Raw genomic sequence first — 14,135 nt, 5'->3', positions numbered from 1 at the left:
TCGCTTTTCATTACTCTAGTAGGGATAGTTTTTTACTTAATATTTGCAGTGTCAGCAAGCTCTAAGAGCTGTGATTCTCCGTAAGTTCATTAAATTTAGATTTCCCTACTGATCATATTTCAAGATTTTAGATTCAACCTTTATTTACTTACGTGAGGGTGCGGATGCACTTTGCAGAGTCGCGGATGTCCCACACTTTTATGTAAGAGGTGGAGACTGTAAAGACCATGCTGGAGCTATAACGTACTGACACAACGTTATTAGGATGGCCACCGAGAGACATGATTTCCTGCCCAGTCACCAGATTCCACACCTTGCACGTGCGATCTGAAGGTAAAAACCAAACAATGCACAGATCAAAGAAATATGACAAACTTAGAAGGTACATAGAAATTAAATAATTTTTTCAAAACAAAAGTTAAAAGGACTGAAGCCATCAGAACCGGAGCCATAGACATAAGTCAGACCTTTAGATCCAGTAAATAGGAGATCATCAGTGGAGTCCACACACAGCACAGCTTTGCTATGGCCCTCAGCCACATGCACACACTGCAGAGTACCGCCGCGATTGCTCTTCGATGCAGGTACTGGGTTTATCACTCCTCTGGGAAACACACATACAAACTGTAAGAGTGGAGCTGATTTCATTCCACAGCAAGCGATTCATTCATTTTGCATGTGTTTCTCCATGCAAACAACAGCCATCATTTTAATATGGTGGTCTGTGAAGATTATTCTATAACAGAACATGCAGGGATATAACATGCACCACTGTTCAGTAGTTCAGCCACATGCTGCAACATAAAAAATAAATAAAAGGAACTGACAGATTTACAGTTTAATATGACTAAAACCAGACCTTTATCTTATGAATTAGAGCCAACCTCTGTCCTGGGTCCTGAATTTATGCTAATTTAAAGGAAGAACCATTTTACTGGTCAGTGGGTCCTTCGTGGATTCCATTCAAGAACATGAATAACATAAATAAGTGTTTGAGATAATCTAAATAATCTTATGCATGTCTTTAATCTTGAAATATGAAGGCTTGTTTCAATTGTTTTGCTGTGTGCCAATAAATGAGATCACTGTTTATGCTGTAATCTTAATCTATGTATAGTGCTGCAATATTATCACAGTTATTCTATGCACATTAATGTATACATACTTATTTATGTCTTACTTTTATATATTGTATACTGTATATCCTCAATGTTAATTTTTGTACATTTTGCATTTAAACTGAAGCTACTGAAAATTTGTCTTCCTTCCCAATTTACTCATTTAACAATTCCTTTCCACCCGCTAGCTCTTCTTATTATACAACAGCTAGTAATTAAAGCTTATACAATCTTTCTCCTAGTTACTTCAACTTTTCTTACCTATTGCTCAAGCTGCATTACACACTCAGAGCAAACAGCACCCTTCCACAATACTTCCGTGAGTTCAATTAGCCACAATTAATAATTATGTTGCTCTGGTTGACAGGGGGGGAAGTGTACACCACCCCTCCCACTCAGTTTTGCTCTCCTGGGCTCTGGACCTCATGAGGCATCATTTGGTTTTGGACTCATGATATCCCCAAACAAGATGAATGTTTTTCTGTTGTGCAACTCATGAGCACTTTGACTGACTGTAAAGTTGAAGCAGTACTCTGGCTTTTCTGCGCACTGCTTTTGCTGAGGCTTTAATCATATGAACCATGAAAATATCCTGCTTGTCCTGAATGCTGCTTTCAAGCAGGAAGACAGACAAACGCAATCAACCAGACTATGTGCCATGTCTAATCCTTGATGCTGTGAGGGGGCACATCATACTCAGATTCGGTCTGAATTCTAACTCCTATTGCTAAAGAAAAAAAAAAACAGGGCACAAACCTCCAGCCACGTAACATTAGCTCAAGCTGGGTCTCTGTTCTGGAAGCAGGTATAGTGCAGTTAATAGCATGTTATGGCAGGATTAGGTATTAGAGTTAAATAAGGTAAATATTTGTTTTGGGGTAAGTTAAACACTAAATGTTCAGAGCTACCCATTTTAAATTCCATGGACATGTGTATAAAGAGTATAAATATCTGTGGCCACCAATCAGACACCAATTTATCCTAAAAACACACTGTGCTATTAATGGAACAATGTGGTGCTCACTGGAAATTAAGCCCTTTACTGATTTCAGACTAGACTGTCAGACATTCAGTGTAGGATTGCTCACACCAGGCAACGTCGGCTCAGCAAACCAGCATGCTTTCTTCAAAAGCAGGGAAAATGGTTAAGGAGAAAAACGCTACAGTTCCAAATTGAGTTTTCTGCTGTGTGCACTGCTCTCTGGCCCACCAAATGGGGCAGATCACTGACAGAAAAAATAGCTCACACAGGCAGAGAGAGCAGGATTGTCCTCCAGCCAGTAGGATGGTGCTTAATCTTACTGTTTGATCTCCTGTGCTTTAGCCCTGTCGGCTGCTGCTTGTCCCTTGTCATAGGTCTTCCTGCGGTTGAGAGGTGACGCTTCCGGCACTCTCTTTTCCAGCCCCCCAGGTCTGGAGCCAGAGTTTCTAGTTTTAGTTCCATTAATGACGTAAAAGACAGAAACATAAAATAAAACACAAGCACCCACTGAACATAAAAAAAAAAACATAAAAGGGAAAGGAGGCCAGCATGCAAAACAAAACAAATGTACCAACCTGTTACCTGTTTAAAACGATTTAATGATTGTTGTATTATGCCTATAAATTAGTCAAATTATGCAGGGTGCAGAGCCGGGCCAGGAATTCATACAGTGTGTACACCTGTTGACTAATGTATGTAGTCCACTTTTAAGTGAACTTGAGAATGGCTGGTGATCAAACCAGAAATGAGGAGACTAACACAACATACAATTATAAACTGATACTTACATTGTAATTGAATACAATTTAAATGTTAAATGTTTTATGAATTCTTTCTAGGGCCACTGACACATCTAAAATGTATTGAAGAAAAACTTACTCTACACATTTATGCAAACTATTAGTTTCCACAGTGTAAAAAATGTAGAGGTGAGCATTGGGACTCTCTGGGATTCTCTGGAACTCAACAAAAAATGTTCACTCTCAGAAGCTTGCAATACATAAACATAAACATAAACATGAGAGAGTAAATGGTGCCGTGTGATGCATCTACTTCTTTTATTCATCCATCCTCGAGAACTATTATCTTAGTCTGAGTTATGGGGCTTAAGGACTAACATGTTTACTAATGTCAGCAAAAATTGCAAGCAGATACAAACCAAAATAAATTTTTTTTGTGCTATAGTACCATTTTAGGCTACAATACTTGGTACTAAAATGAAATGCTGAATGCTTAAGAAAGACTTTGCTAAAAAGTAATGGTGGTGGCACTCCAAGAATAAATCATGGCATAGAGGTAATAAGCATGAGGAAAGCGCTGAAAAAGCACAGGTGCTAGATAAATACTTCGGGCAAACAGAAAGCTAAGCAACAGCAGTCCAGGTGCATGCATATACTGAATTGTTAGATTGCTCCCTGACTTACATGCCACCCATTCTCGAGGACAAGGCAGAACCAGGGAGCATGTAGTCCCTAAGCGTACTACTCAAAGATTCGTCTGTGCCCTCTGGAGTTTCAGCCATCGGGTGGAGAGGGCTGGTGAATTCCCCACTGGGTGTATCGAGGCCAGGCTCACAGCTGTTCGCATAGAGCAACTCCATTTGTGTGGTAGTTCTTCTTCGAGCCTGCATAAACAAAGCCAAACAATTATCTAAACTGTGTAAATGCAAATGAGATCATCAGCCGGTGACTCATCAACTGAAATAAGAAGGGAGTTAGGGAGTTATAGATGTATAGATACTGTACATAAAAAATGGAGTAGTCCATTCCCCTTTGCCTTACCTCTATGAGACTCACTGACCTTGATAAATAAAGGCAATTAGAGACTCTCAGAAAAATTACCTTACTCCTGGTCTTGGTCTCTCCACAGAGCTTCATGAGATCAGTGGCCATGGTGCTGCAGCATGGCAGAGTGAATGAGAACGTTTCACTCATTAAATTAAAACCAAGACATTAAGATATATTGAATGCAGTTGAATTTTTTAATTTTGTATTGTTAGATTGTTGACTTACTTCGCATCTGCTGCAGGACTCTGTGTCGACTCATCACTGCTACTGTCATCTTCATTCTCTGAACAGGATAAAAACAAAATGGTGGTCAAAATGTATACATGCCTGCATATTTTATCCACTCCAGATGTTTTACTGGATTTCAGTAGTTGCAGTAGTCACCCCCATCTTGAGTTAGGAGAACTGGTAAATACATCTTAGTTGAGCTGTGTATTATTCTCACAGAAAAAGCAAATGAGGATAATATGAGTTCAGTGTCGCCATGCTTCAGTGTCGTGAAGCTATGATGTCCAAGTTTCAGAGCAAGGGAACTCCAAGACATGTCTCAAGGAGCATAAAAGGCATTAGGTGAAAATCAAATGTGAATGTGGAAGGTTTTTTTTTTGCCTGTCATGGGTCTGGGCTTTCAGCTTATACTAATGGTAAATGCGTGACTAACTGAGGTTGAAGCACATGTAAGAGCCACTGGTATGGAGAAGGGAGAAAAGGAGGAGTGGGTGGGCGGGTGGGGTGGTTGTTGGGGGCAGCACGCCTCATGCACCTGCAGATGGAACTGCTAGGCTTTGGTTAGTTTAACGTAAAAAAAAAAAAACATGCACTCTGAACGCAGTACAAGGAGGATGGCATCCGATACTTACCCACAGACATGTTACCTAGCTCTGTTTCAATTCAGGCAAGAGGGGGAACAAAAGAAAAGGCAAGACACAAATCAAAAACACATTCCCCCAATTGTAACACACAAACATAAATAAAATCAATCCAACACAAAAATTAAGCACCGCACTCTAATGCTTCTGAAGAGATGCTGGATGCTGTTAAAGACTAACCAATGTCACATTGTAAAAAAAAAAAACAAACAGATTTGATTCTTCAAGCTAATTTTTATTTCAGCATCTGTTCAGGGGTATAATCAAACCATTCAGTGGGTCAGTTCATGCAGTGTGCTGTTCTGACCAGCCTTGCTGAATGAAATATTTCACTAAGCATTGGCATCTTATTTAAAACTTGTAAGCACAACACAGTCATCGAGTCAAAATAAAATACACACTAGAATATTATTTATACATTTAAATGAGTGTAGACTATAGCAAGAAGTCATGTAGGAATGAAAGGACTGGGCAGAGCAGCTGAGGATCTTTGAAGAGTCTTTATTGGCAGAGAGACTCACCTTGCAGAGCATTCCCAAGAAGTGCATCCAGCTCCGGGTTAAACTCTGCTTTCTCCTTCAGCATATGGAATAACAGTTGGTTCTGAGTGGCGCTGTTGATCTCAGTCTGCTTGAGTCGGCCCTCCATCACCTTAATCTGAGACTCTTTCTGGGCCGCGTGTAGTCCCTGTGACAGTGGATACAGACTTCAACCTTATCTCAATGCGCAATCTATTAATCTAACACTATGGAAAGTAGCAGAAGGACATACAGCCATAAAGAAGGGTTATTATATAGATGCAATTGAACAGGGTCAAAGAGTCAACTGTAAGATATGTGTCTTTATGTCTGAAACTTGACAGTGATTTTAATAAAAGCAAAGCATACATAGATTACAAGTACCAAAGCATCTTTATGCGTAAATATTCTGCTGAAGGGTTTTTCAATTTAACTCTTTGAACATAAATGGATATAATTGTGTGTAAGTTTGGGATGGATTCCCCATTACTCTCAATCTGGCTACACACAAACAACATGGTCACTTTTGGTCTCCTACTCAAACATAGCTGTATCATCCCCCAAAAATAAGATGAATGCATTTCCCACAAAATGTTTGCATTTACAGTATAATTTTTGTACCTTATTGATAGCCATAGACATGAAATGATCCAGAAGAAAACGAGCCTCTGAAAGGGTGCAGGAGCTGATCACAGCTGAAACATCCATCGTCTCACCCTCTTCCTACACACAAATACACATGCTCTATTCTAAAGATCAATAATGTTTCCTATTGAAATCATTTTTTTTTTTTTGCAATTATGTAACACACCTTCGCCTCCTCCATCTGCATGATGTTGGCCTGGCAGTCAGCAATACTGTCGTTAATGTAGTCGATATTTGCTAAAAGGGACTCCAATTCCTCGTTCAGAGACTGCACAGCTTTTTCAGCTTCAGGGCTATCGGTGGCCATCTTCTCCTTCTTCCTGTTTAGCTTGTCTCTCCGCCGTGTGAGATCCTCTCTTTGCTATGGGGACAATGCACATGGGTGCTTCACTGCCACATCTGCTTTGTGTTGTTGAGCTCTAGCATATTTAATTTTAATGTTTAGGTCATAAAAACAGCTTATGAAACAGATTATACTCTTTTTTTTCACCTTGAGAAGGCGATTCATATCTGCCTCCATATTGGAGATTGTCATGCGCTGCATGATGATGTCGGAGATTCGGCGCTCCAGACTCTGCCATTTGACCCGTGCTATACGAGTAGAGTAAATCCCTACAGGTCTGCGATGGTACAGTCTGTTGAAGAGCATACAGCTGCTATTAAAAGTATGACCTCAAAACATATATTTACATGCTGTATGGCTTTATTTAGATACACTATATATGCAGATTTATAATTAAGTACCTCGTTCCGTTCGGAGCTCCTGATCCTGTGTGTGTGCGTGTGCTGGGCATTCTGTGGGCAGAGTCCTGTACATTCTCTGGTAGGAGAACCTTTCTGTTCATCTTTCCTGAAATAGGCCGAACCTGCCGTCTCAGAGCAGTCACCTAATGAGCACATCAACATCCAGTTAGTACTTGGTGTGTGTGTTTGTGTCGGTGTGTGTATAATGGAGTAATTTGGCTTGTCAATTGACGATTGCTTTCATATATTCTTTTTTTTTACAAAACTTTTTATAAAAAGCTAAAATATTTTTGGGCATTAAGGTTCATTTAGGTCTCAGTTAAATCAGTCACTTGCATCAGTGGTCCAGTGGATAGTAAGAAAAACGTGTGTGTCTGTGCATGTGTGTTTGTGGGTGCGTGTGTGTGTGTGTGTATGCTGTACCTCCTCAGTCTTCCTGCGCAGTATGAGCTCTTGCTGCCTCTTCTGGGCCTCAAGCAGTTTCAGCTGGTGCTGCAGTACAGAGAGCACAAAGCAGAAAGCTCATTAACTCTTAAATCAGCGCTGAACATGCATTTTTACTATTAAGAAACATTTCAACTATATAATCAATTTTTTTGAATTGACTAAAACCTACTAAAATGCATCCAGACCATTTTTATACCTTCACTTTCATAAGGAATGCAAGGATCTATGAATATGCATAAATATGCAAATTATACCACCCTCATCCAATACCAATGCACTAAAATTCCCAGATATTTTACACTGTGGAGCCTAAAATGAACTGACTCATGTATGGATTTGCATTGCATTCTGGATAGCTTAGCACACTGTGACATCTTCATGTGAAATCTAAACAGATCCTGATTGTGGCCACAATGCATTTATTGCTATAGAATTTAAAGCATTTTGTAAGTCGCTCTGGAAAAGGGCATCTGCCAAATGCCATAAATGTACATGATTTGATGAGAGGATAAATAAAACTCATACACAATGTTGTATGCTTGTCTTGAAAAAATGCAATGGTCAGCTTTATAAATATATATAAAATGTTGAGTTGAGAAGTGTTCAATATATGAATACATGCATGCATCACCTCCTGTTTTCGCTGGTCCTTCTTCAGTGTGGCAATCTCACGGTTCCTGCGTGACTCTGTCAGACGGTTTTTCTCCTGCTGCTCCTTCATTTGCTTCATCAGACGCACCTAGCAACGGTCAACACAGAGTCTGTCAGTAAACATCAATGAGGTTTGCCTTGAGGTACTAAAGGGAAGTAATATGGAAGATAAATGTGTATAACACAAATGTTTATCCATAAATTTATTTTAGAAGACATCTGACCACTGGATGGTGCTGTTTTGTTCTCTATAGCTTCTGAACACTGCTCAGCTAGTTCTCTATTCAGACTATTGAATGACTAATAATCAGTTGTATATTTAGCGCTATGTCACATAACTATATTGTCGTTAAAATCAAATGATGCTGTACTTTGATTTTCTTCATCTCCACGACTTCCTGTTGGAGTTTCTTAAGCTGCTTTTCATACTGTGACTGGTTCTTGAGCAGGCGAGCGTGTTCTTTCTGGGCGGCTTGCAGTTTCTGCAGTTCTTTGTTCATGACGGTTAGTTTCTTCTCATACTCTGCCTTTATTTTCTTCGCCTTGTCCTCAGTACAGGACTCTACGGAGCCTGGAAAAAACAACCCCACACAAATATATGCCAACAGCAGCCATAACTATCTCTATACTATAAACCTAGATGTATACCTTATAGTAGCATTATGGGAAGTGTAATGCTTGTCCCGTGGCATCCCCTTACCCATGTTTTGCAGTACACGATCTCTCTCCAGCTGAGTGTCCTGAATCTTACTCTGCAGCATCATGAGTTTTTGCTCATATTGCTGTTTGAGGGTGTGAAGACGTCTTTGGCTGTTCTCCAGCTCATCGATTAACTTCTGCTTGATAGCAATCTCACAAGTGATGTTGGCCAGGTCTGCCTGAAAGTTCTCTGTTTCATACACACAAACATTAAACGATTAGGGTTTTTTGCCAAAGGACACCTTGACCAGAATTTTAAAAAATCTTACAGAAAAAATTAAACAAATCTGTTAAAACATCGACTTGCTCCCTTTTGATTTCATAATATGTCTATCATATTGTGCTGCATGTTTAAGAAACCTGTACAGATTCTTGTACGGTCCTCATCCTGGGGCTTCTAGTGCCCATTCTAAGACCTTAGACTGCACACACTGGGAATGTAGGGTTTTTTACTGTACAGCCAACCTCTGGGCCTTTTGTAGACCCACCCTGGATCTTGTACCACCCACTCTGAGGCTTGTGTTTCCCACACTGAGATTTACCTTTCGCTTTTAGACACAGACAGTTGATAAGACAGGTAAAAACAACAGAGAAGACAGAAGATGATGGATCAACTGGAACATGATTAAAATCAGTGTACCTTTCTCATCCAACTCTGAGTCTGAATCATCTGAACTCTCGTCAGCTTCCAGCTCCTCATCTTCCTCCTCCTCCTCTTCTTCCTCAGCCTCTTCATGATCACTGCCTTCCTGGACCTCCTGCAGAACACAACAAAATGATCTAAAATAATCCAAAGGTAGTAATATTCAATGTGAGTAAAGATGTGTAAGAGCTGTACCTCTGCCTCCTCACTCGCAGGCTCACACTGCTCTCGCTCATTCCCCTTCTCTTGCTCATTATCAGGGATTTCTTCCTTTAAAACACTGGACACAACCACGTTTGCAATTATATTACAAGAAACATCAGAGGTTCCCTGATACAATATACAATAACATAATAATCCCATCAAAGTCATTTGTATTACTCATTTTTATTATAAAGTTAGCATTAGGTTTGTCAAATGTCATCCAGTGCAGAAGCTGGAAACAACAACAACAGAAATAAAAATTGGTGCATTTTAGATGAAATGCAGCATTGGTGAATAAAAAAGGAAGGCCAAAGCATTCTTGAGGACTTAAATAAAAAAAGTCAAAATGAAGCAGGGAAACAATAAAAATAAAATAAATAAATAAAATTGATTGTTTTTATTGATTGTTTTCTGGAAAACGTAACCAAAAGCAATTGTGAACAAATTACCAGGTAGTTCCCAAACCACAAATTAACAAACGAGAGTCGTGTCTTATACAGTAAGACATGAGTACATTATGAGTAAGCAGGTAATTATGCTGTAATAAGAGATTCCATGAATATGCATGCATAAAAAACAATCTTTTGGTGGGTTTAATACAAGTGTGGCAACTACCTGTTTTAAAATAATATATATAAAAAAAGACAGGGTCAGTTGTAAGAGGACTTCAGATGGAAGACACTCTGAGGGTAGGTGTAAGACAAAAACAAACCTGTCTTCCTTCACCTCCATCTCCTCTTCCTCCTCCACTCTCCTCTCCTCCAGCAGCTGCTGGAGCCTTCACAGGTCAGAGAGCAAAGGTCAGGGAGAGGAGAAGAGGAAGGAAGAGGACATCAGTGACTGAGGAGCAGGAAAAAGCTATGTGTAATATACTGCTTAAGCTCACTTCAGCTTTTGCAATTCTACCCCATAATAGTTCCCTTGTTGTTTCATTAAACGTGAAACTCATCAGAGCACCAAAACGGCAGACAAGCAAACGCTACTACAGTACGTTGTAATATTAATAATAGTCATTACGATGACATTCCCGGGTGTAATTGTACAGCCAACAGTAGTCACACACACCCACTGATCAGAGAACACTGTATCATCTTCACAGGATGAGACATGAAGAGGATGGTGTTACCAAGACAACTTTCCCCTCCCCATACCACCTCGCACACAGAGACCATGCCTCACATTATTCTCCACACTCTTTCCCTTTTACCTTTTTTTTTTCTTCCTCTCTCTCCTCTTCAGTTTCTCCAGATCTTTCTTAGCCAGCTCAATGATGTCAGAGGTCTCTTGGGATGGGTCAGGACCCAGAGAGAAAGCTGCAGACCCTCCATAGAAAGGCGATCTAGTGGACGCTCGAGACAGATTCTTCCTCAGATTCTCATTCACTGCCTCGCTTTCCAGCAATTTTGCCCTAATACATCAAAAGATAAACAAAATGCTATGGGCTCACAATTAATACTGTCTTACTCGAGTAACTGTAATTCAATAAAGTGATTTTAAACACCTAATTGTAATCGAAATGTAATTTTATATATATATATATATATATATATATATATATATATATATATATATATATATATATATATATATATATATATATATTTTACTTTAATGATTGAATGCATCTAGGTAATTTAACACAACTTTACAGACATATTGCTTAGTTTTTATTCCAACTGTGAAGCCATTACCCCAATTTAAGTAAGCAAAAAATAAAAAAATAAGACTAGCAAAGCCACACACATTAGCTTATAAATTTAAACCATGTGTCAATTTGGCTTAGCTAACTTTAGATCCCCTTCTACAATGTAATGCTTTTGGTAGGTAGGAGCAGACCAGACAACCCAAGATTGGACACAGGGAGAGCATGCTTATTTGCTTAGTAGCTCCTGGTTCCATCATCTCAAATGACTGTATAAGACTGTAGAAAGGACATTACTCCTAAACTTATACTCCAATTCTCATGTTAGTTCTCACTCTTCAGTGTTCTGGATTGTTTAAAGCCTAATAATCACACTCTTTATATCACCCAAATGAGGGATGGGTTTCCCTTTTGAGTCTGGTTTCTCTCAAAATTTCTTCCTCATAACATCTAAGTCAGTTTTTCTTTGCCACAGTTGCCATGGCTGCTCATTAGGGATAAATACACATCGTTCACCTTAACTGTTAAAATCTGTAAAGATGGTTTGAGACAATGTCGGTTGTGAAAAGCGCTATAGAAATAAACTTGACATGACATGCACTCATACAATAACCTGAGCCCAGGATCAGTATCTATGTGCCACTCTGTTACTTTATTTCTTTTTACATTTTCTGGCTTCTCAGCTGCTAAATGATGCAATATTTGTAGGTACACAGTCCTCCTATATGAGGTTGCATTTATCATGGCAGTCCACCCCTAGTTGCAAAGCTGATATTCCTCCTTTCTGTATTTATATCTGGTCCATGTTTTAGGTGTATACCTCCAACTACTGCATATACAATATCCCAAGCAACATTTTAAAACAGAAGATTACCTCAAATCTTCAATCTCTTTGATGTAGTTCTGTATCATATTTCCAATTTCCTCACTGCCTTCCCCTGCACACAATTCATACTATATTTTACATATGACACAGGATTAATGAATAATGACAAAACTGAAATGTCAACATGCTTATTATAATATGACTAAACATCATGGATACTGGAAACAAATACATATACACGAACACAAGTAGAATACCAGCTTTTGCAAGTGCATTATTAGCCTGATCGCTGAGGATCTGAGTGAGGCGGGCTCGCTGGGCGTCGATTGTCTCTTGCATGGCTTTCACACGTACACGTAGATTCTGGTTCTCCATCTGCAGCATGGAGTTCTCATGGTACATGTCATTGATGCTCTCCATGCCATCCTCACTAACAATACGCTTGCCCTGCGCACACACAATCATGCCAAACATCACGATTGGGTTCATGATCTACAGCACTGTGAATTTAGCACAATACATTGGAAAGTTTACACTGGAATTACCACAGAGTCTGAAAAGCACTAATCATTAAAGAAAGAACATGGGTTGTCTAGCAGTATTTCAGCAGGTACATTATATGTTTTAATGCATAGTAACACTAGCGTTTCTTAATTGCCGTTCCTACATTTTTTTTTGGTAGACCTAGTGTACAATTACACAGCTTTCTCACCGTACGGTACTCCATGAGCTCCATTTGCAGCCTTGCAATCTCCGTCCTTAGAGCACTGATCTGCTGACTGGCTTTGTCCTGATTCACCACCACTTTGTTCTTTATGTTACGGGCTCGGTTTGCATACTTCAGCGTGTTCAGAGTCTCCATGAAGTCCCGGTCTGATGGACTTATGCAGGCTATCATCACTGTTTGGCTGTACGACAGACAAAAAGGAAAAATCTGTATACACCAAACCTTCTCATCTCTAAAAATGCATGTCAAATTCTAATCATCATGTTATCAAGCTGCACTAAATAAAAAATTATAATAATATTTACTAATTCTGTAAAAATACCAAATCTTATAAATGTCTTTGTTAATATTCCTTTACATCATTGTATATCATATAATGTATTTACTACTACTACTGCTAATAATAACAATGACATGCCACTATGTATGCCGTTTACGATCATCAAAATGAACTTAAGATCCAAAAAAAGGCTAAATAAATGTATACTTCCTCTTCTTTTTTCTCCGGCTGCTCCCATTAGGGGTCGCCACAGCGGACCATCCGTCACCATACTACTCGGTCCTCTACATCTGCCTTTTTCAAATTAACTACCCGCATGTCTTCTTTCACCACATACATGAACCTCCTACTTGACCTTCCTCTTTTCCTCCTTCCTGGCAGCTCCGTCCTCAGCATTTTCTCCAAAACATCCTACATGCGCTGTCCCTCTAATAGTAATTTTTAATCCTGTCCATCCTCATCACTCCCAATGAAAATCTCAGATTCCCACTCCACCCTGCCTGCACTCTTTTCTTCATTTCTCTAACACACTCTCCTTTACTTTGCGCTGTTGACCTCAGGTACCTAAAATCATCCACCTTCACCACCTTTTCTCCCTGCAACCGCATCACTCCACTGCCCTCCCTCTCATTTACACACATGTACTGTGTCTAACTCCTACTGACTTTCATTCCTCTTCTCTCTAGCACGTACCTCCACCCCTCCAGGCTCTTCTCAACCTGCTCCCTACTCTCACCACAAATCACAATATCATCCACAAACATCATAGTCTATTGAGACTCCTGTCTAACCTCATCCATTAACCTGTCCATCACCACTGCAAACAGGAAAGGGCTCAGAGCCAATCCTTGATGCAGTCCAACCTCCACCATAAACCAGTCTGTCGTTCCTACTGCACACTTCACTGCTGTCACACTGTCCTCAAACATGTCCTGCACCACCCTCACATACTTTTCTGACACACCTGACTTCCTCATACAATTCCATAACTCCTCTCTCGGCACCCTGTCACACAAAAACACACAATGCAACTCCTTCTGACCTTCTCTATACTTCTCCATCAACATTCTCAAAGCAAATAATGCATCTGTGGTGCTTATGCTCACTGTTGCTCACAGATGGTCACCTCTTCTCTCTCCACTACTCTTTCCAATAACTTCATGGTTTAACTGATCTTCTTTATTTTCCTGTAGTTACTGCAGGTCTGTACATTTCCCTTATTCTTAAAAACCGGTAAACAGTACACTTCTTCTCCATTCCTCAGGCATCCTCTCACCTTCCAAAGTCTTGTTGAACAATCTGGTTAAAAACTCCACTGCCATCTCTCCTAAACACCTCCATGCTTCTACCGGT

At 39.7% G+C, this 14,135-nt stretch overlaps 1 protein-coding gene across 4 annotated transcripts in view; it reads right to left on the bottom strand.

Annotated features, from left to right (window-relative positions):
* kif21a (kinesin family member 21A) overlaps positions 1 to 14,135 on the bottom strand; it is a 35,631-nt gene that overhangs the window by 3,149 nt on the left and 18,347 nt on the right. Inside the window, exons 8-30 of one of the 4 annotated variants that reach the window (XM_046859521.1) lie at positions 12,488 to 12,683; positions 12,033 to 12,222; positions 11,824 to 11,887; positions 10,515 to 10,715; positions 10,020 to 10,085; positions 9,299 to 9,383; positions 9,101 to 9,218; positions 8,462 to 8,650; positions 8,133 to 8,332; positions 7,742 to 7,849; positions 7,087 to 7,155; positions 6,664 to 6,806; positions 6,410 to 6,554; positions 6,086 to 6,280; positions 5,896 to 5,997; positions 5,278 to 5,443; positions 4,748 to 4,768; positions 4,113 to 4,170; positions 3,942 to 3,996; positions 3,525 to 3,724; positions 2,421 to 2,546; positions 468 to 604; positions 153 to 327 (exon numbers count right to left, since the gene is read on the bottom strand). In XM_046859521.1, the coding sequence (XP_046715477.1) occupies positions 153 to 327; positions 468 to 604; positions 2,421 to 2,546; positions 3,525 to 3,724; positions 3,942 to 3,996; positions 4,113 to 4,170; positions 4,748 to 4,768; positions 5,278 to 5,443; positions 5,896 to 5,997; positions 6,086 to 6,280; positions 6,410 to 6,554; positions 6,664 to 6,806; positions 7,087 to 7,155; positions 7,742 to 7,849; positions 8,133 to 8,332; positions 8,462 to 8,650; positions 9,101 to 9,218; positions 9,299 to 9,383; positions 10,020 to 10,085; positions 10,515 to 10,715; positions 11,824 to 11,887; positions 12,033 to 12,222; positions 12,488 to 12,683 (3,009 nt within the window). The remainder of the gene's footprint in view (positions 1 to 152; positions 328 to 467; positions 605 to 2,420; positions 2,547 to 3,524; positions 3,725 to 3,941; positions 3,997 to 4,112; positions 4,171 to 4,747; positions 4,769 to 5,277; positions 5,444 to 5,895; positions 5,998 to 6,085; positions 6,281 to 6,409; positions 6,555 to 6,663; positions 6,807 to 7,086; positions 7,156 to 7,741; positions 7,850 to 8,132; positions 8,333 to 8,461; positions 8,651 to 9,100; positions 9,219 to 9,298; positions 9,384 to 10,019; positions 10,086 to 10,514; positions 10,716 to 11,823; positions 11,888 to 12,032; positions 12,223 to 12,487; positions 12,684 to 14,135) is intronic. The other 3 variants (XM_046859522.1, XM_046859524.1, XM_046859523.1) reach the window with 3 other exon arrangements.

Source organism: Silurus meridionalis, chromosome 10 (genome assembly GCF_014805685.1).
Source record: "Silurus meridionalis isolate SWU-2019-XX chromosome 10, ASM1480568v1, whole genome shotgun sequence".
NCBI classification, from domain to species: domain Eukaryota; kingdom Metazoa; phylum Chordata; class Actinopteri; order Siluriformes; family Siluridae; genus Silurus; species Silurus meridionalis.
The sequence above is the reverse complement of the archived record's forward strand: the minus strand, read 5'-3'. Positions and strand labels throughout refer to the sequence as shown.